Raw genomic sequence first — 26,229 nt, 5'->3', positions numbered from 1 at the left:
CATCCAGGTGATGGGTGAGCATGGCAGTGGCATGACCCTGACACCAAGGGGATCCCAGTGAAACCCAGGGTGGGAGGGGGTCTTTGTGCAGGGAGCCTCTGGTTGCTGAGCTCAGAGCGATGCTGTCCTGCTTGCAATGGTGGAGCCGCTGGACGTGAGGGTAAGTGGGAAATGCTGAGCGTGACTCCATGGCCGGCTGAGGGCAAGAGCAGTGCTGCTCCTGCCCACATCCTGAGGCCACAAGATAATCCTGCAGAAGGATCCTGAGTGTGACCCTGCTTCCCATCCCTCTACAGACAGCAGCACAAATCCCACCCGAGCGCTTTAACCTCAGTTTAGGGTGAAGGCCAGAAAGGAGGAGGCTGGGTCAGCTTGGGAAGGTGGGGGCACACAGTGGAGTGGTTTAAAATCCTCCCCAAACAAGAGAAATCCCTCATCTCGCTTCCCCACAACCTCCCTCTCCTTCATGATCACCCCAGATAGCACAGGGAGGGACCCAGCATCCCCTCTGCCACCACCTCCCCAGCTGGGGACCCACCCGGAGCCTCCCCACACACCATCTGCTCTCCCCAAGCGACCTGCGGGTGGATGAGGACATCCCTCCCACACCATCTGCCTCCACACCAGGTGGCATCACCCCATCACCCCCATGTCCACCCCAGCCAATGTCCCTGGGCCCTCTGGCTCTGGAAAACCTCATGTGTGCCACCAGTGCTAAACCTCCTGGGCAAATTCAAGTCTTTACTCAGTCCCTTCATGGCTGGATGCTACACACAGGGTGCAGAAACTTGCTGCTAAGAAACCTTACTAAAAATAGCGCTTCTCTTCACACACACACAGAATAGAAGGTGCTGCCCATTCCCTGCCCACCCAGGGAGGACAGGCACAGCAGCAGCCATGATAGCACGAGGCTGGTCCTCATCCATCTCATTCCAGGTCAGTAGCGACAAGCCCAGCATTCCCTATGGTTACCAGCCATTGCTTGTAAGCAGAACATACCCTCATCTGACCATGAATGTCAAATGGCAGAGATGTTACACAGACATTGACATCTATGTGGCAAGAGCCATTCACGTGCATTATTTTTAATGATTGAAATGTCAAAGGAGCTTTTATTTTCTCTGGAGGGTTCATTGCTTGAAATTCCCATCGGCAGAAGCTGACTCTGACCCCACTGTCGCAGTGGACTCCGCCATCCTTCCTACTCTTGAATGTGCCATGGGTGGTTGAGGAGAGTGCATGGCAGAGTTGGCACCCTTGGAAGGCAGTGTCCACCCAGCCCCACAGCTCGACTCACACCCCACAGCCAGGCTGTAGCTCCACCAGCTCCCCATGTCCAGCAAAGGTGTCACTGAAGCAGCAATGGACAGCTATAAACTGCCCAGGAAGGGCACAGGATAGCTCTTGTTGCCCTCTCATGGTGCCCCAAAAGCCCACAGAGTCTCCCTGGACATGGAGCACCCTGTTGCCCCTTTTCTTGTTAGGGAAGCAGATCTGAGGGGGAATGGCTGCCTAGAAAAGCAGTGGCACTGCTGAGGTAGGAGAGCCTTGTTGCTTGTTTATATGGCCAGAGAGGAGCAGTAATGGCCTACATTAACACAGTAACAAACGAGGGCCTTGAATCAAATCCAGCTTGGAAGTTGTGACCAGTCCACAGATAACTGGGAAGAAAAGTCAGTGCTTTCCCAGCAGAACTGCCTATTTACATCTGAAAACAGCACAGACCTTGCCCAGAGGCTGGGACAAACATCTCCTTTCACTGCCTGCTGCCCAAGAGGGTTTCCCCTCCCTCTCCAAAAGGAAATTTCCAGTAACCGAGGTGTAAAAATCAATGCAAGACTCTGCTCCGGAGCTATAAAACTCATATGGGAAGAGCTCTTCATCCCACAGCCAGTGCCATAGCAAGATTGCCCCCAAAGGAGGTCACAGCCTTCATGTGTGGGGAGCAAGAAAAGAGGCAGCTCGGTCTGTACCCTGCCTGGTGCAGGGCTTTGGGGGTGTGGATCTAGGTGCCCAAGCCTGCAGGCACCACCAGAACCATGGGCTAGGCAGGATTCCCTAACAGAGGGTCCCGGGTCGCCGGTGAAGGTTGTGATGCCATGTCATCTGCCATGATACTGTGCTGCAGCAGCCACCGGTTTTACATGAGAGTGCATGAAACAATGGATGGAAGCAGACAGAAATTTGGCAAGGGGGATCATCCTCCTCCTCCACTCACCACCATGCCACATCCTAGGAATAACTAGCAGAACTCAGCTAAGAATGTCTTTCTGTCATATTCCATTCACCTTCCACCTGGACTCTGCATAGAAGATTAGGATTTGGGCCTCTTGGCTTTCCTGCAGAAGTGCAGGAATTCTCTTCCACAGCTGTCAGGTTTCTCTGTACATCAGGCTGCATGGGTCACTGAAGAGTTCAAGGAGCTGTGACTGCAGACACTGCACATGGAGTGAAACTTCACGTTTCTCTCAGCAGGCCTGAGGGAAAGTAAGAAAAAAGCTGGGTAATTAAGTGCTCAGCAGAACATGTGCAAGAGCCAACACTGCTTCTATGCACATGGTCTTGCATGAAGCCGTATCAGCATTTACCTGCAGAAAATCTCCAGTTCTTGGGCTACTCCAGCTAACGTAATCAATGGGCCCACAGCTGTGGGCAGCATCGCTACTGCTTCCTGCCCACTCCAGCCAAACCAGCTCACTTCCCTTCTGGGAGTTCATTTCATGCTAACATGAAACAGTCAAAGACAACACTTTTCCAAAGGTTTCCCACTTCCACATACAGAAGGGACAAATGTGAGCAACCACTGTGTCCCTGGCTGGGAGAAAGCGGATAATCCCCAAAGTACCTGCAGGTCACACCCCAGAGTGGAACAGCAAAATCACAGGGCTGGGATGGAAAGAGGAACGTGACCTTCCTTTGAGCACATCCCATAACTGCTTTCACCACTACTGCTACCCCTGAACTCGGATGAAGCTACCAACCTGTGCCACACACATGCTTCCACTACACTGCAGACTCAGACAGGTTTTCTGGGGTTGAGAGCCTATTTACCCAGGGGATTTCAGCAAATAGAAGATTATCTGATTTACAGTGTTTGAAAACACGTTCCTGAATACCTCTTCTAAAGTGAAGGTGATGCCATGGGTAATTCCTGATTAAAGGAGGGTATTAAAGGGGGAGGCTCATAGCCAGTTCATTATATCCCAATCAGTCTTGATTACAAAGGGAAAGCTGTGTCCTTATTAATAGTTTCTCTAATTGCTTTCTCTCCTTGAGACCAGGGTAGCCCGCTGCCTGCTTGTGCCTGGAGGCCTCAGGTCAGAGCTCACCATAACTCATCCTTCATCCATCAACATGGGGAGCTATAAATAAATGGTGACACCGAAGAGCAGAGGAAGAGTGGAAAGGGACTGTGCTTCTCAACCTGAGATACTCAGTCTGGTCAGTTCATCCAACGGAAGGTGACTGGTGACAATCTGTAAATATTAACCAAGGGGGGACTATTTCTGATAGCTGAGGGTTCTGGCCTGGCAAAGATAACACAAGATTCTCTGGCTCTGAGCTGGAGCTGGGCAAATTTGGACTAAAAAGAAGTTGCAGATTATTCAAAGTGAAGCAAACAGCTGCATGTTCTCCACTAAGAAGTATTTTTAAATCCTGAGGACCAGCTTAGTTTCAAGATCTGCTGCAGCTTATCCCCTAACCCCTCTTCCCCGCCCACCCCCCCACCCCCCAAAAGCCCAATTTGTGACTGAGAAGGAATCACTTGGGAAACCAAGAGGTGATTGCAGGTGATCTCAATGAGCCCTGGCAATTCACACCAGGGGATTAAAGACCTTATAGTGACAGTCATCCCTCTGACTTTGATACCTCCTCCTTTCTGCCCCCGGCTGTTGCTGTCAGCATGAAGGGAGCACGCTCACCACTGGTGCTTGCAGCACAGTCACCTGAACAGGACCAAGCCCAGCTAAATCAACGCAGCTCTCACGGAGGGGGCTGCAGTGGGCTCACATATCCCTCCCGCAGCACCAGGGAAGCAGGAGGACCACTGAGGAGAAAATCCCACAGCACACCCTGCCAGGAGGCAGCAGCACTTGCCTGGGAGACCCTGCCCATGCACACATGGTAAGAGCTGGGAAGGAAGGGATGCTGTGAAGAGACCTTGTTGCGGAGGCACACAGACGGGAGCAAGGGACAGGGAGGAAGAGCCCTGTCTTCTTCTCTGTCCCTGCTCTAACCTGAATCACACATCTAAGCATTCAGCACCCTGCACTGCCTACAACATGATGCTTCATGACATGGAAATCTGCAGGGAGAGAGAGGGAAGTAGAACCAGTGTATACAGCAATGAGGACCTCGGGAGGTGATGCTACAGACACAGTCATTCCACCTCCCTGTAAGCAGGAATGCCTATGCCTGCACAGGTATGCATATTACACACAAGCATGCTTACACTCACACACCTACCTTTGCTAACAGCAGAGGCAGGCACAGAGTCCATATTTTCCAGGTTTCACTTCTATATCTGCAAAAAGCAAGTTCACTTCTGGTTTCGACTCCCTGCAATTATCATGAAATGCCTCCAAGAGAGCAGCTCTGTCTTCTCGGTTGAGGGAAACTTTGATGTTCAGCACTGCACTCAGATGTTCCTTCCTTTCCAAAAGGATAAGAAGGCAGGTCAGTGAATGAGTCAAGGAAAAAATCTTGCTTTCTAGCACTCAGTTTTGCTGGACCAGACCAAAGATTGGAAACTGCTGAGCTGCTTTTTGACACCTACTGGCCACCTAAAAAGGAGGAGGCCATATCACAAAAGCTCTGTGACATATGGCTGAGTTCATGAGTGTCAAGCCTGGTGCCCACAGCATCCCCATGAAATTGAAGGAATCTTCAGTTTAGGTTTCTCCTAGAAAAAGGTTGCATTTGAAATCTGCATTTGACCATTTGGAAGCATTTTTTATACCTTTTCTCGCCTCAAACGGAGCTACTTTTCGTTCACCTGGAAGGCTCTAAGATTTTTGCTCTACATAGCATTGCTTTGCTGAGTGTGGCCGCACATTTTAGTCTGATTAACAAACAGGGCAATTGTATCCAAGCCAAACAATTTCAAACATACAGGAATCTACTGAAATCAAGAACTGTGCATCTACTCACACCAGGATGACCTCTGAGATCTGGACCAAAATAATCTTCTGAGTACTTTCTATGCCCACTTGCTATATAACTATATATAAATATATAGTTATATATATGTGTGTATACATATGCAAGAGAATAAGAATTGCTATACTCTAACACATAAGCAGCTTTTACTCAATAGCATCCTCAAAAGCAGTAAACACTTAGGAAAAGGATTCAGAAACCAGATGAAGCATAACATGATCTCTTTCTTGGGGTTTTGCTTCCGGCAGTTTGCAGTTTAGGGAATTCCTTCAGTGGGGGTTATACCATGCCTGTCATGTTGAATAGGCACTGAAATAATTATCTACCACAAATTGTCTGCTTCCCATTTGAAGCTATTCACACTTTTGACCTTCACAGCATCCTGTGACAGAGAGCCCTACACTGCAATCATGTTAAGTTGGAAAAACACAGTCACCAGCACAAGACATCAGAACAAAAAATAGATGAGAGAAACCACAGACTTTGGAACAAATGCAGTTACTAAGATCTCACCTTCTCTAATAAAAATTGGGTTTCCTTTCTGTTAACAGTTTCCTGTGGGAATGGAAGTATATATTCTTGCTGGATACGCCTAGAATTTTGTGGAAATAGTTATACCTAGAAAAGGACTGGTGAAGTATTAAAGCCAAATGCCAAATGCTTGGAAGCTATGAAATGGCTGAGTTAAGGATGTTCTTGAAGTCTGTATGTGGCACACATGTGCCTGTAAATTGTCCATTCGGGTAGTATTTTTCCACAGCACTCCTGCTTTGTTGCCAGCCATTTGATCAAGCCTTCACCTTTACAGAAGGACATCTCAACTCCCCTGGTTAATGTCTGGCAACGTTACAAACCATGTTAATCAGCATCTGCAAATAGGCAGCACTGAGTACATTCAAAGGTAAACACTGGGCCTAGCTGAGCACGCTGCTAAACGTATCACAGGACTAATATTGCTGCAGGTCTTCTGGTTGCAAGTAATCATGCAAGGAACTGCAGAAGTCAAACCAATAAAACACCTTACCTTAGATCAGGAAACTCTCTGAGAATGGGCAAAAGGGCTATTTTCATCCCCTCAGAATCAGAAGCTTGAATAAGCTCTAAAATTGCTTGTATAGGATCCTTGAGGTGACCAGCTGCAGGACCCTGGGGAGGGAAGCAAAGGTGTGCTCAGGGCAAGGAAAGCTGCACATGTGTTAAAAGCTGGACTCACATCAGACTGATGATCTCGCTGCATGGGTTAGGAGCTTTGCAGGACTGTCTGTGCATGTATAGAAGCCTGATTTCCCTCTAGAATAGGAGAAAAGAAACTGGGGTGTAGCCACAGACTTCTTCCAGGGCTGGGTGACTACCTTCAGCAGCACAGGATCCCCTCCTGCATTCCCTTTGGCAAAGCAGGCAAATGTTCCATATTATTCCCTACATTGCCTGTCCTCTCAAGGCCATTTTGTCCTTTGGGAAGTGTTTTGCTTCCAGTAGAGGTAAGCACAGCCTTGTACCTATGTGAAAACAAGCTCTGTTGGCCAGACACGCTGGCATTTCTGCTGCCCTGGAGTAAGCCCAGGGACAGAAAATCGACCTTGGGGAGACAGTGAGGGGACCAGATCCTCTATCAGCAGAACAGAAAAAATAGGAAGCAGGGCTGGACTCCATAAAGGATATGACATGGCTGGTAGATGCATGTGGTCAGCTCTCTTTAAACTGGAGCACACAGAAGAAAGCCTCACCAAGAAACATACAGCATTTTTAGCAAAGCCGGATAAAGCAGAATGCAGATGAACTGCCAAGAGAGAGCTTCAGGTCTTGCTCACATTTTTCATTGGTGCAGTAATGCGATTAAATTGCTTCCCTGAATTATTGATGCCATCACGTCAGCAGAGACTCTGTGACAAAGCAAACCTGGAGAACAGGCTGCCAAACTGGGGCAGGAGAATTCCAGGCTCCCCTGATCTCCATGGGGCACTAGAAACAGCAGGCCTTGTTCTCTGTGGGGCTTACCTCTGCATTGAATATAAATTGAAAATATTAATAACAATATTCAAAGACAGTGTTCTCTCTCTTCCTCTGCACTGCAGACACACAGCACGTCTAGCTCTGCACACCACACAAGCTGCACTCAGCTCCTAAGGCACCAATACTGCATAGCTTCACACTTGGCAAGCTCACTATTACAAAATGCTAATTAATTTGAAGTTGTCATATTTCATTAAGCACTATATAGACAGGCAAGGTCAGAGGTAAACGGTTTGCAATCTAAAAGGACAACAAAGAGGTGCCTTGTCAGCAGTACTTAAGTGCCTCTGACACGTACTGCTCATCGGACAGAAGCAAGGTATTACTTAATGTGTTTTGAGGACAGAGGGGAAGGAAGAGCCTGAAGAGAGGGCAGAGCAGGGCAGGGAGCAGGTGCAGCCTGTGCAGCAACTGCACGATAAATTCTGTCCATAGCAGAGTACATATTTTGCATGCATAACCATGTACCTCATTTGAGTGAGGATCAGGCTGTCCCCTGCAAATCAGTGCTCCCTCTTCAAGTAAGAAAGCAAACAGGCTGGGGACGCATGGGAAGTAGTGCTAACTAGATGAAGACTTTTTCCACCCAAGCTGAATCTAGGGGTTTAGTAGATAATTAGATTTTCTGTATCGCCTTTACACTATAAAACCAGCTTTCCTTGCACATTACATCCAAAGCTGATGCTGAGTGCAGCATAACTGGTAAACTTCAGAGTTAAGATTAGAGAATCCTCCTGCTATTCCCAGTGGCTTACTTGCTCATAGCATTGACTCATCTGTGACTGATCACTCCAGGAGAGGTGGGTCTTCAGCTAAAAGCACTGGCAGCTTCCAGCTTTCCACCATGAAACTAATGCATTAATTGTAATGAGTCTGACAGCTTTTTAAAGGAGCCTTCAGACGATCATTTCAATTTCATTTTATTCTTTGGACAAAGTAAGAATTGCTGACAAATGCCTTGCAGGGGTACTCAAATGGGCGAAAATAGATTTCCAGTCCCTAGCACTTAAATTCACGAGTTGTGAAAATGACTCAGGATTTCTGAAAGTATAAAAAACAGTAAAGCTGTAGTCTTTTATCTGCTCTGTCACATTTGAGTCCTGTTACCAGACTGACTTTGCAACCATTAGTGTAGTGCTCAGTCCAGCCTCTTATGAGGTGCTATGTGGGCACTCTCAGCCTGCATTTACAAAAGGGCTGTGCCAGGGCACATTGCACTGCAGTGATTCTCCAGCTTGGTTGAGTGGCTGCAGGGGGGGATGCTGCTGGCATTGCAGTCCTTGCCCTTGGGTAATCAACAGACCCATGTGACAGCCTGGTGGCATCCACAGATGCTGTGTGCAGCACTGCCAATTACATCAGATTATGAATTAAGCAAAGAGACTTTTTTAAGCTTCCAAAGTTTTTTTTACAAATTAGTCCTAACATTTTTCCACAAGATTTCTTTGAAGGTGTGGCTCTGCTTTTACACCCCATCTGTCCCTTCTGCAATACATCTTTACCTCCTAATGGTGAGTTTTCCCCTGCAGGAAGATTCATGACTCCCTGTGCAGCCATCACCAACCACAACAGCATCATCATGTATCCGCCCATGAGGAAATGCTGCAGCACAGGAAAATGGCTCATGCATCAATCAGCTCAGCTCTGAGCGGCTGGGAAGGGCCTGCGGGGGGTGGGGGGGGAGGCCGGACGGAAGGACAACAATGCAAACATCATGTCCAGGGAGGAGCAGTCATACAGGGCAACACACGGAGAAGGTGAAGATGTGGGGCATCTGATCTGGTTTATCAGTCCAGAGGCTCAAAGGAAAGTACTGGGCGAAACACAGCTCTTCCTCATCTGCACCCCTATGCCATGTACCAAGGCTTGCCTGGGGGAGCTGACAGCTTTGGAGCTGTCACACCAGCTCAAAGGAACTCGCCTCATTCTTATGTCAGTGGCAGGAGTGCAAAACTTGTCTCCTCTAGTCACACATTTCAAAACTATAAACTAACAGCTTTTGGCAGATCAGAAGGGCCATCAGCACATCTGACTGTCATTTCTGTGAAGCTGGATGCCACTGTGGTAAGACCCCTCAAGCTTTTCTGTTGCTTTCAGAGCCTTTTCCTCTGCTGATACTGCTCTTGATGACAGAGAGCAAAACTGTAACCATATCAAAGACTTACTAAGCATTCTTTAAAGATGTCTTGTAGCATCCTATGATCTTCTTCCATCTTGCTGACAATCCTCCTCCTCTGCACAGAAGACAGTTTCCTGGAAGTGGTCAGGAGGGCCTGCACATACTCTGCAATAATGATGGCGTTGACAGCCTTGACGAGGGCCTGCTCCGGAGCAGACACACAGATTAACTTCCTTACACTGAGCAAGCACCAAATCATACCTATAGGGCTCTGACCAGTGTAGACAGTGGATATTCGGTCCATGCAGCTGGCTGTCCCATTTCTTTGAAGCTATTTTTTTTAAAGTATTTTTTAAAGTATTTTTAAAAGTATTTTTTAAAGTATTTTTTAAAGTATTTTTAAAGTATTTTTTTAAAGTATTCCTTTAAAATGCCTGGTCTGATACATGGAGTACCTCCAAGCTGTATGTGGATGACATAAACATTGATGGTAAGTGTGGAGCCATCCTACCAAATGCAATGGGACCAGTTAGCTGACCCAAAGGTCACTGACACTCCAGAGCAGCAGCAACACTTGCCTTAGCTAATGAACACATCACCTGAGGACAGCTTGGTCGACAGACAAAGCCAGATCCAGATCCAGCCTCCCTGGATCATCCCCACCAGACACGGCCTAGGGCCATACCCTTGGGCACACAGTTGTGGCTGGGCACAGAGAAGTCACCTGGGCATCCCTAAGCCATCCACTACCTGCTGAGAAACCCCATTGCCAAGATCGTGCAGTGCCCAAAAGGGAGAGTGAGGTTTCTAAGGGGAGATGGGCTGCTGCACATAAACCACATTTCATTAGCAACTGAAATCAGAGCAGTGTTAGGCTGCAGTCCAAATGTACAGGAAATCCCCAGTCCTGTCCAAATCAGACAAAGCAAGAGACGGACAGCTCTGGCACAGTGCTCCACTACCAAGCTGCTGCTTGCCCCAGCATTAATGTGACATAATGTCCAGTGATCTGTCATAATCTGACATAATGGCAGGATACGAACAACAAAAGAATAGCTTCTATCTTTTTTTTTTCCTGTTCTATTACCTTTTTCCACATATCAAAATATTAATTAAAATCAGCACTGACAAAGAGCCTGCAGACCTGAGAGTCCAGTGCTTAGGGGACATGTGAGGCACAGGTAGCAGCAGCAAATCCAGCCGCATGGAAAAGAGTACCCCAGGTACCAATCTCATTACCAAAGAGACAGACTCAAGGGTGTTGTGAGACTCTCGAAAAATTGTTTAAAGGTGAAAAAACTCAGGTACTCTGTGAGCTTGTTCTTTCCCAACCCTCTGCCTGAGAGACTATGTCTTTTGGGGATATGGCCCTTTCCCTTCTCTGTGTGTCCACTCTCCATCAAAGGCCTTACAACTAACAGTAAGGCACACTAGAAGCTGAGAAGATTTCCAAAATTACTGGGGCAATGGCAGAATCAGAGATGGCCCAATGCTCCCCTTCTCTATTTGGGAGACGCATTCATTTTCCACATCTCTTCACTTGGTTTCTCTGCTGAGATTACAGAAAGCTCCTAGTTGTCACAGTAAAGACGGTATCCAACTCTGCTGGATAGAGGAACTGGACAGACACCACTTTAAAAGCTCTTTTAAAAGCAGACAAAACTGTAGTTTGGATTAACGTTCAAATACTGTGCCACCCAGAGGTTCAAGTACCAGTTTTGGTAATTTCTTGAGTAATATCTTGTTCTTACCTTCTTACTTATTTCTTACCTCGTATGTGTCTGGTTTTTTCTTCCCAAATACCAAAAAACTTTGCTTTAAGGATTCAAGGATGTGGTGAAAACTGCTGTCACACTTTTTGAAGTGCTCCTTCAGTGTTTCCTGAGGAAAAGGGGCAGACAGAGTCAAAGGGTGCACATGTAGAGACACCACAAAGACAGCAGACATGGACTATTGTGCTTCTGCTTTTTCGGCTTTCGGAAATAGACTCCTCCATGAGCTGCAGCATCCTGTGCCTTCATTTCAAAGAAAAGAAAACATTAAAGAAAGAAACAATTCAAACTCAGGAAGGATGTGTTAAGTTCTTAAGCCCAAACCTGGAAGACTGAAAACTATAAAATATGGGTGACAATAGGTGTAATCTGGGAACTATGTAAAATGTGCCCCTCTGGATGGGGAGTGCAGGAAGAGCCAGCCATTCTGCACCTTTCTGCTCTGACACCCTGCTCCCAGCATGGCTGTTACCTCTTATTCAGTGGGAAAGTACAGAGATCATTTAGAAGGTAGGAAGGGCATAAACTCAAAGCCAACATTGACACAGTCAGAGAAGGACTGAAAGCCTGAGACCTAGGTCTCCTGTTCCTCCCCAGGGTTGCCCCACTCCTTGTCAGAACCACCTCCAACTCCCACCTTGACATGTGGGCCCATGGGACAGGCTGGCAATGAGCTCTGGAGACTGAAGCTGCACAGTGTGGCCAGAGTTTCTTTTGTCATTTTCTTTTTGCTGCCTGCAGCATGCTTGAGGGAGCCTGTGCAATGAGTTTGAAGATGCTCAGGGGAGCTTCCCAAGGAAGCATACACAACCACATGCTATTAGGAGCCTGCAGTTGTGTGTAATTTAGACATGGAGCACCAGATACGAATATGGGTGTCTGGGCCAATAGTCTAATATTAGAAAGTATGAAGGTAGGGGAACTTATCCCAGGGGACGAGTAGATTTCTGATCAGCCTTCTCTATCTACATCCTGACTACCCACGACAGCCTTGGGCTCTGTGAGTTATCACTGCCCTGGGAAGATGCCCAGCTGCTGGGGATGAGTAGGTATCAGGTGAAGTTCAACCCTTGGGGTCTGGGTGCTCAGGAACACCATGAGGTGCCCATTTGTAGCACAACAGCAAATACTACCAACAGTGGAACGGGGATTCCAAAAAGTGGAAAAGATGAAGCTGTCAATATACAGCTTCAGACAAGGCAGAGGAAGGTACTGGGCCTGAAGATAAAACTACAGTTTCACTCCTTCCAAATGAGGACATGAGAGTGAAGTGTGTGTCTGCCTTACGGTCTGAAAATATTCAGTGTTAATGTGGGTTTCCCATACCTTGACTTTAGAAGCCACCGTCTGCAGAAAATGCTCAGTAATCTCATCTTCCATCCTGTCTAGAAACCCATTTACCTTAACATCCTGACCAGTGCTGGCACTGTAAATGTATGTTAGCTTACACCAGACAGCCCTGTTAAAAAAAGGATATGGAAAGTATTGATCAGATGAAATCAATGAAATTAGGCTGTTCTCTCAGATCGAAACTCTTCCTACTGTAACCAAAACATCATTAAATTGAACGGACACATGCTCAAGTCCAGGACTAGCTCAGTGGCTTGCACAGGTGCACCCCTCTTTTGGATGGCTCTCATTAAGGTAACTGCCACAAGGACACAAAAGCCCAGCGCACACAGATGCCACTTGTACCCATCACTAGTGAGTTTAGATAAAAAGTCAGTACTTCAGAAAGGAGTAGGCATGAAGGAGCCTTGACAAACGGGGCTGGATGAACATCCCGTGTGCCTCTGACACCCTACAAATACAAGACAAGCAATTATCTTCCATCAGAACAACCCTCAAGTCAGGAAATCCTGGTTAAAATGGTCATCAGCTTGAAACTGGACATTTTACTTTCTGGAAAAACTCAGTGTGTAACTTCATTCTCAGTATCACTGTAAAGAATTACATAAAAGAGCCTCATTAGTATTCAGTCTAGGATTCAGCACCAGCAACATGCAAACACAACAAACAAAACTCAACACAGGGCTCTGATGTCGAGTAAGCACTGTGCATATGCTGGATGTGGGCATTTTGCTGACTCCGGAGATCCCTGGACAATTTTACACAGGAGGAAGAGAAACAACCTTGTTTTCTCCATCGCTGCAAGCACTCCTGAAATTAGCTCATAGGTGCAAACAGCCTCCCCCATCCTTCTGCTCTTTATTGCTTCCTCCCTTCCTAGCAACCCCAGGGAAAGCCTGTCATGTTCAGCTAGGTTTCAAAGCACTTAAGCTTGGGCTTACCCTGAAGTGCACAAGCACACACATCTCAGTGCAACGTTTATGAGGCTTTCTTAATGAAGGAGAATGAGGCCAGGGAAAGGAACCACACAACAACACATGGCAGGGTTGGCCAGAATAATGTCCCCACATGCAACACAGCACTGCTGCCTGCCTCAGTGTTGTGAGCACCAGGAAGAGTGAGATGGTGGACTACGGGATACAGCCCCTGCACGTGCAGGGCCTGGAAGCAGGCAAGATACAGCAGCATGATGCTGCCAAGGCAGCAGTCGTGGCCCTGGCCACAGGTACAGCCCCTATGTGAGTCTCCTTCTCCTGGTACAGCACTGAGGGGTCTTGCTGACTGCAGCTGGTTCCCTCCATGCTTAAGGGCTGGTGTGCACGGAGCTGGATGACCAGCTCCAAGGAGGCAAGGCTGACCCCATAGCAGAGTTAAAAGGAAATCAGACCACAGAAAAGTAATTTCACTTCCCATGCCACTACGGCCTGGTTTCTGACCTGAGAATGCAGCAGTTCTCCAGGATCCATAAGCCACTGCAGATCTCTGGGCAGCCATCGAGCTGGAGAAAGCTTCTTACTTCATTTTCATAGCTAAATTAAAACAGGAAGACACATCTTTAACTGGTGTGCTTCATTAAACATCTGACAGCATCAGCTCAGCAGCAAATGGAAGAAACATTCCATGACAATTTGTCTTTTCAGCATGCACAGTTTCACTCTCCAAAATGGGATCTACAGCAGGACCAAGCCTGCACAGTGGCCACATGGCTGCCCCTCTTTCTGGTTGCTTTTAGGTCTGAGACTCTTCAGAACATCCCCCAAGGCTTTAACCTGTCAAGACAAGTCCAGGTGCACTTTGTTCCCACAGCTTTACTCCAACAGCAAATGCTGAGCACATGAAGAGCAGAGAAGTGCTGCCTCTCCAATAATAGCTGGATGGGAAACAGCCATCAAACTAAAGAAGGGCAATGGCAGATCCAGGTGAACAGTGCATCACCAGTTGCTTTATCAGGATTTCTTTCTTTTGAGCACTGAGGAAGTTGCCAAGGAGGAAACAGCGTCCTTCCTACCTCTCCAGGAACCTCAGGCACTCCTCCAGGCATACAGCTTCCACCTTCTCACTCAGGCTCTCACTGACATGCCAGGCGGCCTCCGTCTTCTCTGTTAGTATCTGTAGATTTCAAGGCGTGAGAGGAGAGCAGGCCAAAGCCATTTGTTCCCTATGCAGTGAGCAGGAGTACATCCTATCCCTCATGCTGCTGCATATCCCTCTGCCTTCTGGGCAACAACTTCAGTTTTGGTTTTGAGAACCCTTGTGGAAATAAAACTCATTTTTAGGAGACTGATTTTAATGCCTGATCCTCTACCTTTGCTACCATCACTTTCATTGTAGTCAAGAGGCTGGAGTCAAGTCCTGTGCCTGGGGAAGAGCCTATCCCTGTAGATGTTCTCTGCTAGCCATGTCCAGCCTGGCAGCTCATCTCAGTTGAAGACCTGCTATCTGCAGGAGCACCTGCACTTCATTGTGACACCCTCACAGACGAACTTGGGTTCAGATGCTATTAAGAAGGTTAGGCAGCTCTCACTGCCCTGCTCTTCCACCAGGGTCTCCACTGGGGGTGACTGAAGAAGACAGGAATCATCTCTCCAGCCACCACCTCTCACGCCTGACATAGCAATGCATGTTAAACCCTACGGTGTCTGTCTCACCACACTGACCCCAGCTGGGTAGCCCAGGTGCCATGAGAGGCGGGCTGTGCCAGACAGCCAAAATCCACTCCATGTTGGGCAGCCTGGAGCAGGTGGTAATGTAATGCTGCCCATTAGTTGCTTCGTGAAAACAAAAGCTTGCAAGGGGAGGAGGGCCAGATGGATAAAAGGAGACAGATGGATTCATACGCTGCACTCTCCCCATGCTCTGAGAAGCACCAGCCGCAGACAAAGGGTGACTCACATCGGGAATGGGTTTTTCCACTGCTCACAACAGATGTAAAAGTTCACCCAAATGGACGGGACAAAATATGCCAGCCCAAAGTGTCAGGAAACCATGGCTGATGAGTTTCCATGACACCTTGTTCATTTTCTATCTGATCTGTAAGTGTCACCCTGAGCAAATTGACGACGAGGAAGTAATTTCATAAGGCTTGCCTATTTATCCGGGCTTTTCCATCACCTGCCCCAGAGCATCCTAGCCTGTCAGTTACATACGCAACAGAGCAAAATTTGGCCATGCTGAAGCATGGCCAAATGTTGCAGATATGAGGACTAGAGCATTCAACCAGGCTTTGGCCTGATTCCCCTTAGAAACTTTTGTTCTGTCAGCTAAAAGCGGGAAATAAAAAGCTAGAAGCTACCCTAAACCAGGCACACCACTGAGTACATCACTGCTCCCCCACTCCAAGGTGATGGGGCAAGGTGAGGAGGGAGCAGTTCTCTCTGTGAGCTCAGCACATGGCACCTGGGTCTGAGTTGGGTCAGAAAAGCCTCTTTTTGCCGGATGAAGCTGTATCCTTTCCAGGAAGGCCAGCTACTATTGATCTGCAGTGCCCACCACCAGCCTCCAGGGGAGTGCCTGAGGTTGTCTGCCATCCCAAAAGACCATGGGGCTACTTCCCTCTCTTGTGACCTGAAACGGGACTGCCGCTGTGGTGGTGGCAGCAAAGGATACAGTCATGGCAGCCACAGCCTGTCCCTGATCTCTAGCATCACTTGAGCATGTAAACCCCAGGATTCATTTTAAGTCTTTTGAGGGTCTTTATCCAAATGCCCTCTGGCTGTGGTATATACTGCTCAAACAGCAGCAGAGCATGCTTCTGCAATGCCCTTTGCACACTCGCCTTCACTGTGCTCTGCAGCAGTCCCTTGCACTGGCTAACCCATCAGGGCAGCAGTCACATTTGCACTGCCACATAGGGGGACCTGCCATGGCTCAACAGCTTTCACTGGTTTTATAGAGGTGCACTGCAGAATATACACTATGACTTCCCAACAGGTTACATGAAAATCCAGGTGAATATATAAAAATGCAACTTCAGCTTGAATCAGCTCATCCCAGCTCATCCTTTTTTATGTAGTTTAGTTTAGTTCTCTTTACATATGCACAAGACAAAAACAAGTCTGGGAGCAAACAGATGCAGTTTAAGAATGGCAGCTAACTTGCAAACTTTTAACACATCAAGCTTAGCCCAGGACATGCAAAACTGGGTTTTGCCAAATACCTACATACTTGTGTGCAAAACCATGACTGCCCCAAAATACGAGAGCTTTTCAGTCCCCACCGGTTTACCTGAATCACTGCAGCATCTGAACAAGGGGGTTTCCCAATATCAAAGGCTTCTTTCAGGGCTTTCGCTACTTCCTTCTAAATATTAAAAGAACAGAGAAAAAACAGTTGAGATACAATGACATTCGTTAAGAGTTAGGTTTCCCAGCCCCTCATTATACATTTGGACTGGATGGATTTCTGCCTCTATTTTTTGGCTGTCTCATTTAACCCAAGGCCTGGCTATTTTCCAGCTGACCTAATAACATTGTTCTGTTTTGTTCTACATTGTTTGTTTGAGTTTAAATGATTTGCAGCTTCCTTTCATCCCAGTGTCAGCTCGGGTTATCTACAGTCTTCCCTAGTTAGCTTAGCTCATATGAAGGCACCCACATAGCAAAACAACACTTAGACATAACTCTGTGCTGCCAGCTACTGTAGCTGAGATTTTCCACCCTTCCTAGCTCCAACCAGCACCCACATAAACCAGCCAGCGTTAATTAAAAGCATTCCCTCACTTGAGCTAGGGACTTGTGAGTGCCAGGAGGAGTTGGGTTAGTGTTTAGAGCTACTGTCATGGAGAGATGAGCCCCATGAGGCTGCATGCTGGGAAATTTCCCAAGACTTGGCTGGCTTATGTTAGTTTGAATGGGCTGTAAAACCAAAACTAACACTGCAGAGAAAGGGCTCATTGCTTAAAACATGATCTGACCTTTCTAGAAGCTTTAAAGTCAAAAGTCTGTCTCATTTATTTATTCTTTCATTTATTCATCTTCCTCCAAGGAAACAGAAATAATGTAAAGTCTGATCTTCCCTTTCTGTCTTTGATCTTTTCTGGCTGATGAATTAGGAAATTTGTGGCTGTCACTTAAGAATTTCATCAAAAGTATACTCAAAAAACCACTCTGCGTACTCACTGAAGTGTTCATCAAAGACACATAAGCAGTTGTAAACAACCCAAGAAGAATTCCTTCCTTCCCAAGTGCCATCACCTGACAGTGAGCAATTGTGTGAACGCAATGTGCTGAGATAACACATCCCAGCCGAGCTGCACAAACACAGCCTGCCACAGTTGCACAGTAAAATCTGTCAGCTTAAGCCAACACGAAGATCTTGCTCCCCAATGGGACAAAGCACGCATTTAGTTAGTAACTGCAAGGCAATAACTTGCTGAGCCATGGTACTTAGACACATCAGATGATGCATCTGAATTAATACAAGCACCTCAGGCACCAAAGCTCCAATGTGGAGAGGACCAGAATTTCTGCTGTAATAAACAGGCCCAGTTTCCTCCTTGTTCCTCCCTGTCTGACCAAGACACAGCACCTCATGTTGTAAAGCTTCAGATCTATGGATGGCCAGCTCACCTGTGCTGACTGTCCCACCAACCACTTCCTCTCAGAAAATGCAGAGGGCTGAGTTATAGATTGTGTCCCTCATCTGTCCAGCTGCTGTTCTAACACATGCAAGAGCTTAACATCCTTGAGACCCCTACATCATTACCAAATGAGGTCAAAATTGGCTAAGATGCTCACTGTGGGTGGGAGTGCACTGCCAACACAGCGGCAGGCAGGGGGGCAGAACAACCACAAGGCAGGGCCTCAGCCCAAACTCCAAAGCACATGAACTTCTCAGTCCTCCTTTTGTCTACTTGAAAATATGAAGGGAGGGAAAAAGATGCAAACCCAAGTGATCCTTTGCAGGCCAGTGTAAACCTGCCTTGAGTTTTTGTCCATGTGTGCACGTCTGGCCCTGCCATCTCCATTTCTGGACAAAGAGACAGCTTTGAGCTGAGGCTGCAGAAGCAGGCGACAGAAAGTTCATTTTCCATCTCTCAGTACCAGAATGAACCCTGACATCACGCTGGAGGGTTTGCCTTACACTCATGTAAAATTCCCCACTACAGCAAGGCAGAGACAGATCAACACCCAGTCAATGGCACCATCATTTCTAGTTCCCCGACCTTGCAGCCTCAGAAGGCACAAAGCCCCCTTGACTAGACATGTGCAGATTGAGGGAACACTGCCCCCGTGCAGCGCTGGCTGAGTTCCCCACAGTGGTGTTTGGAAGTGGTTTTGAGCCCCACGTGGCATCTAAGCTCTCAGCACCTTCAGATGTGGTCAGAGTTCTCATCACTGATTTCTGTTTAAAGTGCTTTCAGTTCGCACAGGTATCAGGATGGCACTTCCAGTGACAAGCCAGGTATTCACAAGCAAAGCAAACCATAGCTGATTTTGGTCAGTCTCTTTTCTTTTAGAAAAACTTGGTCATCCACTGAAGTGACAAAACACACACCGGGTGATTTACAATCCTGATTATATACTACAGTCACTCAGAGATAACTAACTGGATATTTGCTCAATAGCAGTTTCCTGTGTATTTGGAATAATAAAGGGCTGGAGTATCCTAGAAGAAGAAATAGAGTGATAAAACAGGTTTTATCAGCTATTCCACTGAGCTGAGTAAGGAGACATCCATCATTTTTCCATATGGAGTCAGCTCATCTCAACCTCATTAGCTTGAACCTGGAGCTGGTCCTAAGCTGGCCAGGTTTGAAGCAAACCAAGACTCTGCTGTGCCACGCACTCCAGCAATTCCAGCTCTGTTTTTTATGCACAACGTTGGACTGTGTGGAGCTGCAATGCTCTACATTCAAGGTGGCACAAAAAAATGCAGTCAACTCAGGGCAGCATAGTACAACCACGGCCAGATCTGGGTGAGCCTGCTCCATGCATGGTGTATCAGGAAAACAGACCATGGTTAAACAAAAGCTTTCCCCAGCTCTTACATTAGAGTGAACAAAAAAAAAGTTAAGTCCTCCATCACTGTTAGTCAGCATCTTTGAGGGCTTGTCAATGACCCAGTGACTTGCTCTAAGGAAACCTTAGCACTACCCTGAGTAGTCATTTCCTTCAATGAAATAGGTTCTAAAAACAGACCTTAAGAACATGTGGTCTTCCCCGGGGTAATGATTAGAAACAGGCCACAGGGATCCTCGATGTTAAACCCTGAAATCAGCAGGCTTTAAGCATCCTGTCACCGGCTGGCACCTCTATTCCCATGTTTGTGACTACCTTCATGCTCTCCTTCAGGGAATAGGTCTTGAGGAAAACCTCTGCAATTTAGAGTACTTTCCCTTGAGTGATTCAGCAGTTTGCCATGGAATTTCCCCTCCTCTGCTCCCCAGGGGCTGGTGGAAAGGGAAAGCAAGTGACATGAGTATGGTAACTCCTGCTGCTGCATTTTGGCTTTAGCTGAGCCTAGGAGGCCACGCTGAGTTTTCCAAATAGCATGGTTTCCCCTGGAACTCCCCGCTGCTACAACACATCTTTCCTACTTCATTTGTATTCCATGTGCCTCAACAACATTCTTCAAAGGGGGAGCTTTGCTGAGAAAAGAGAGAGATGCTGCAGCCCTGGAGCTGAGGTCAGCAGTGAGATCACGAGGCAGGAAGCCCTGCTCTGACCTTACTTGAGGGCTGTGCCGGGTGTGCAACAGGTGCAGGATTGCTTGTGCTGGGCTCTGGAAATAATTGCTGTAGCCTCGGCACTGTCAGTCGAGCAGGATGGGGAGGGCTGTGAGGGGTCCACATGCAGACAAAGCCTGCAGCCTCAATATCCTGCATAGCTGAAGCAAAAGGGCTATAAAAAACCCAACTGTTGCACACTGTGGGCTCATTAGCAGCTGGAGAGAAGATGAATAGCGTCTTGAAATGGCCCTCAACAAGGAAGCGGATGTCACCCATAGCCCCCTTTCTTCCAGATACATTGGCTTCTGAGCAGAATAGATTGCAGCAGTAAAAAGATGCATCAGAGAGACGGAGAGTGATTTGCAAATATCCCAGCACCTCTTTGCGAAGCAGCAAGGGCAGGGCAGCAACCTTTTGGCAGAAGACAGTCATGGAGCTTTGTTCTGGGCTCTGTAATGAAACTCGGCCAAGATGGAGAGCTTGGACTCAAGCACACCTGAGCTGAGCTGGCTCATCTAGCAAAAGAGCAGTTAATTTAACAATGGGAGTTTTAAAACCATGTGAATAAAACAGGTAGACTGGGGTAAAACTCCTCAGTTCTTACCTTGGCGACTGCAAGTAACTTTTCCTCAGTCTTCAAAGCAATCCACAGGAGACACCATACACCAGAGGAAAGGCTGTGCTGGGGGGTCTGCCTGGGTCTCAGACATGTCTCGTTGCCACTGTGTACAGACACAAGAGCAGAGGGGAAGCTTCCCACTGCTCCACAGCCCATCACCTGCCAGGCACCCCCTGCTTGGCTCCATGGCCTCACGCCAAGCAGATGAGGTGCCCCGCAAGCACCCAGTGGTGTTTGCAGTGCTGGGGCAGCTGCAGCATGGTATTTATTATCATAACCTTTTGTCAACTGTTCTTCTGTGCTCTTTCTTTTCCTTCTTCCTATATTTGCTGCCCAACATTTTGCTCATTGTTTCCTTCTCCCCTTCCCTCATTGCTGCTGCTGAACTCCTTCATGGGCTTGGGCAGAATCGCCCAACCACACTTTCGTGGATGCACCATTTTACAAGTGTCACATATTCTCTGAATGAAATAAGAAGCAGCTATATACCAGGACAACTGCAACTACATGTGAGCTTTCATTAGGGTTGTAACTGTACAAAGAGGAAAACCTAAATAGTTAAGTTTGGCATCTCTGCTGTTTTCAGTTCCACTTTCTTCACTACATTCTGACCTTACTACAGTCATGGGCTGCTCTTCCTTCTTTTTTTCTTTTTTTATTGAAAGAATTCAGCATTTGCATAACACATTTGTTCCTATCTTTGAGCTTTCCTTTATATATTTAGATTACATAATTATTCACCTCCAATTTCATGCGAGTTTTCAATATTTCATCAATCTGTCACTCTAAAATTTTACCATTTTAAAAGCAGCAGTAGAATGGGTGTATCCTCGCCATACATCTCCCACAGAGGTGTTCAAGGACAGGTTGCACAGAGCCTTGGGTGACATGGGTGACATCTGACCCATTTAGTGTGAGGTGCTCCTGCCCATGGCAGGGGGGTTGGAACTAGATGATCTTAAGGTCCTTTCCAACCCTAACTCTTCTATGATTCTATGATTCTGTGATTAGCACGCACCAGCATGTACCCACCACGCTGTCTCCATCCTTCTGGAGCTGGTGAGGGGAAGACCCCACCTGCTGAACTGCCAATCAAGCATTTATAAGTGTAATCAATACCAGGAACAAAGGATGGAATCTTGCGTGGAAGCAGTCACAGGGGGTGAAAACTATTAGGGTATAAGTAGATTGGAGCTGTAAAATAGCAAAGTAACCATTCACACAGAGAATCAAACACCTCACCTACCACTGTCACACAGAAAGACATCACAAGAAAGCTTCAGGCTTTGATGACACCCACGGGCTTTTAATTCACATTGAGACAAAAGGTCCCAGATGTGCTGCTCTTCAGATCATGGGGAAAGCCACATCCATTTTCTCAGTCTTGGACAGGAATTTAATGACCTGCTATATGTTTTTCTTGTGATCTAAACACTAATGCAGGAAATACAAAAACAACAGGTCAAACTACAAGCCAGATAAAGCAGCAAGAGAACCATGGAGCCAACAAGAAAAGTCTGCAGAGCACCGTGATGACATAAAGGCAAGAGAAAACTATTCTGGGGTGACTGGAGTATCACAGACCTTGCTAAAAGTGTCTTAATACAAGAACAGAAACTGGTGAAGAAAGCAGGACACCGTGCATCTCCAACAGGAGTCCAGCAGAGAAATAACTGCCTACCTCTGGTAAGCCCCTAAGCCCAATACCAATGACTTAGAAAAAGGCAGTACTGCAATGAAAAAAGGATCTGACTCTGAGAGAACAGAAGATAAAGCAGGCAGTGGGCAAGTCAAAACTGAACAAGAGTCCTGAACATCACTGCCTTACCAGGAAGCAGGGATCATGCTTGGAACTGAATAGAGACATAGCAAAAATGTACAGAAAGGAAGTCCTTCAAACATACCTTTTGTACATTTTAAGGCCCCATTCATAAACTAAAAGGCATTGGCTGAAGCTGAAATGGCTACTGTCAGTAAGTGTGGCAAGGTGAGAAGACAAAGAGGCATGACAGCAGTAGGTGTAGGTGCTGAGCAGTCCTGCTTCCTCAAAGACACCACTTCCATGCTCCAGGCTGGGAAGAAACGACGTTTCCAGTTGACTCAGATGCTGTTTTAATGCAGTCTCATTTGCGTTAGCAGAGGAACTCAGCGGGGGAATCTGGGCTGTCATGTACTGTATTAGCTGTTCCTCCAGTTCTTTCCTCCAGAAGTTTGGACTCCATGTGGAAACAGGCCCAGTCTCTTGGCTGCTGCCAAGCCACTCTGCTTCCTTCTGCTTCTCCCACTTCAGTGATTCCCCCACTGACTGCAATGGCTCCAGGAACATCCTACCACTTCCACTGAGCGCTTCGCCCACCACAGTCCACATTCGTTCAGCCAGTAGCTTATAAAGTGATTCAGACTTTCCCATCTCATCGTTTCCAGAATGCTCCAGATTATAAATATGATCACAAGCTTCAAGAAATTTTCCTTGCTCAATGAACCCACAGATGGCTTCTTCTGCAACACAGACAGTAACAAGACAACTTAATGTTTCTTCACTCCTCTATAGGACCCACCACTTTAACATCTGAGTACTGAAACATATAGTTTATAAGTATCCCAAAATCCCAAAAACCTACCCAAGATCACCTCCCGTAAGGTCTAGCACTAGCACCTCTCAATTTCCTCAGGGCAAGCAGTTTCTTTCCTCTTGCTTTCTTTCATCCTTTCTCCTCCAGGCTAACTAAGCCTGCAGACTAGTTATCTGTAGCTTTCTGCCATCATCCCAGCAGACCTCCTCATGTGGGCAATGCAGGTTCATTAATGACCATGAATGTATCTTTTGTCTGGAAGAAAAGCATTAGAGAAGGGACTTCTTCTGCAAGAGCCAAGAGGTGCAAGTCAAGCCTAGAAGGAATCCTCTGCCTTCTCTGCAGAAACACTGGCAGGACCAAAGTGCTGCAGGCTGTCTTGTGAGGTCCCTCCTGCCTGTTCACAGTCCGGTAGGGTGTCATTCCTGCCAGCGAGTTCTTGTCTTAGACTGGGACTGCACAGCCCTCTCCTTGCCAGGACTTTTCAACCCGGCCAAATGGCCAATGTGCTATTTTGCCCAGAGGTGAAAATCGGAAGGCGGGCCACCTATCTGCACTGTCTCAGCAATGGGAATTCACATAACCCCCCCATGACTTCCATGTCTGCAAGAAGCTGTGGCGACTGAGCCACTGTCCTGATCACCAGACACTCCACCAAGACAGATACAAAATCCTTGAGGTTCAGTAGTTGCAAGTTTTCCACCAGTGCTTGTTTCTAAAGTATCTTACCCATCACAGCCAGCCCACCACTAACAGTTAAATGTAATTTCACAACAGCTGCAGATTCCGTCCTATGCATTTTATAGATGACAAAAATGAGCAATAAAGGGTTAAGAAAATTTGTCCAAAGGTATCTGGAGCAGAGCCCAGAGGAAAAATCAAACCTGATGAGAACCCAGGGAAAGTTAAACAAGGCCAGAAGCAGTGGGACTCTGAAATGCATTCAGGATACAGCTTTGGGTATAGAGTGAAGAATGAGAAGTATATGAGCTTCCGCTATCAGTATCATTGAATACCAGGTTAGAAGGAACCTCAAGGATCATCTGGTCAAACTTTTCTTGGCAAAAAGCTATCACCTATACCTTAACTTTCATCTATGAAAACACCTCATCTATGCAGTAAGAATTAAACAGGACTGGAGGGACAAATGTGACACAAAATAGAGAAGAGCTGATGCAAGGGACTTCAGCAAAGCAATGGGCAAGCTGCTCCAGAGGAGTCTAACAAGCTGCACTTGTCCTACCTCAATACAGGCAACACACATGAAATGTTTACTGGGAACAATTAATTCATGCACAACCTACCTCCCCCTCCCCACCTATGGAAGAACAGCACAGTCACACTCAGCAGCGTGTCAGTCACAAGTACACTGTTTTTCTCACAAGACATATCAGGAGTCTTTGCAGGGATAAAAATAAGAACAGCAAAGAGAAGTACTTGTGAGGCAAAGGGCAAGTGAAATACAGAGCAAGCCCCCAGTTCATGAAGGACAAGAACTCAGGTCAAGGATGCGGAGGAGGAAAGTGTAAAGCACCTACTCCAGAAACTAATGAAAAACAAGAGCCTGCAGTGCTGGGAGAGGCAGAGAAGGTCCAGGACTGGATCCAGAGATAACTTCAAGGTTACCTGCAGGCACCCCACCCTCCGCTCCCTTCCTACTGGTTGTCATCTTCAGCAAATTCCCTGCTATCTCCACACCACCAGCCTTCTCTTCCGCTGCCTCTTTTCCACTGGCCACCACCTTCAGCAATTTTCCTGCCATGGCTTTCAGCTTCCCTCTCCTCTTTGCTTCCTGCTGCTTATTCTCCTCATGCGTGGCCCTGGGCAGTATCCTTGCATCTTCCCCGGCCACTTTCTCCCACTTGCTGCCTCTTCCTGCAAAGGCTCCCCAGAAATACTTTGTCTTCCTCATCATCCAAGCAGGTTCAGACACCTTCTGTCCAACTGAGAACACTATCAGACAACAAGAGTTAGAAATGTTAGAAAACCGTGCAGGGTGATCTTAGCAGCTGTCCAACAGAGAAGTCATTTCTCCAGATTTATATTTTCATTCTGTGCAGCTACAGGCTTCAGCAGCCTTCAAAGAAGGGGAACCTGGTTCCTGCCCATGCTGGGTGAGGACATTTTTATAGGCTGCCTGCCCTTTTACGTACTCTCTCTCTTCCAGGAAAATGATGTCAAAACCTCACCCCAATCTAACCACGAGCACGGGGGGAAAGCCAGCGGGATTTTCAGCATTTTCTAAATTACTAAAGCATCCCTGTGTGCTGTCAGTTGTTTCAATGGCAATCTTCTCAGTTTAAGCGAGTTGATTATTAATAGTTTCTATGAAGGACTTATCACTTTCCACCCATGTGCCCCAGCTGCACCTGAGCTCTTTCTTGGCAAGGAAATCACGCCTGGCTTTGTAGCCAAATTTTTACTCACCTCCCAGTAAAGCTGGTGTTAGTCAACAGGGAAGTAAAGCCCTGGAGAATGGATGTTGGTCTTCATGTTTTAGCAGCACCATTCAGAGGAGATAAGAGCGATCTCAGCCTACTGGATTCTACAATTTCACAGCAACTATATACACTATTCCATCTTATTTTACATTTATAAACACACACACACATATATATATAAATGGCATAACATTGTAGCAATACACATGCGTATGTACACATACAGGTCTATTCACCAGCCAACATCCACAGTGAAGAAAAAGAAGTATGCCCACTGAGTGCAAGGACCGTACTGGTGAGTCCAGGGCTGCTAAAGGTTCTGGCCACAAACCTCAGCACACAAAGAAAACCTTTCCTACACAGAGAGTACCATTTAACTCAGGAGCATATGGTCAAAACAGATTTTCAAAAAGTCCCTGCATTGCTGTGAGAAAGACACCGCACTTGGAGATAAGCTGAACTGCTGCCCTTACCATGCTCTCTTTGCTTGGTACTTACAAACTGGTTTTTATT

The 26,229-nt window shown here is 46.9% G+C and overlaps 1 protein-coding gene across 1 annotated transcript; it reads right to left on the bottom strand.

Moving 5' to 3' along the window:
* Window positions 1–1,069: 1,069 nt before the first annotated feature.
* LOC136017090 (exocyst complex component 3-like protein) lies at window positions 1,070–25,720 on the bottom strand. The gene is made up of 12 exons (XM_065685083.1): window positions 25,703–25,720; window positions 22,607–23,201; window positions 20,688–20,805; window positions 16,639–16,713; window positions 14,423–14,523; window positions 13,851–13,943; window positions 12,391–12,523; window positions 11,063–11,173; window positions 9,339–9,494; window positions 6,185–6,306; window positions 4,468–4,653; window positions 1,070–2,477 (listed from the first exon to the last, which is right to left on the bottom strand). The coding sequence occupies exons 2-11, from the start codon at window positions 23,110–23,112 to the stop codon at window positions 4,473–4,475; spliced, it is 1,596 nt and encodes a 531-aa protein (XP_065541155.1). The 5' UTR covers window positions 23,113–23,201; window positions 25,703–25,720; the 3' UTR covers window positions 1,070–2,477; window positions 4,468–4,472.
* Window positions 25,721–26,229: the final 509 nt, after the last annotated feature.

Source organism: Lathamus discolor, chromosome 6 (assembly GCF_037157495.1).
Source record: "Lathamus discolor isolate bLatDis1 chromosome 6, bLatDis1.hap1, whole genome shotgun sequence".
Taxonomy (NCBI): Eukaryota; Metazoa; Chordata; class Aves; order Psittaciformes; family Psittacidae; genus Lathamus; species Lathamus discolor.
This window is presented reverse-complemented; position numbering and strand designations above follow the sequence as displayed.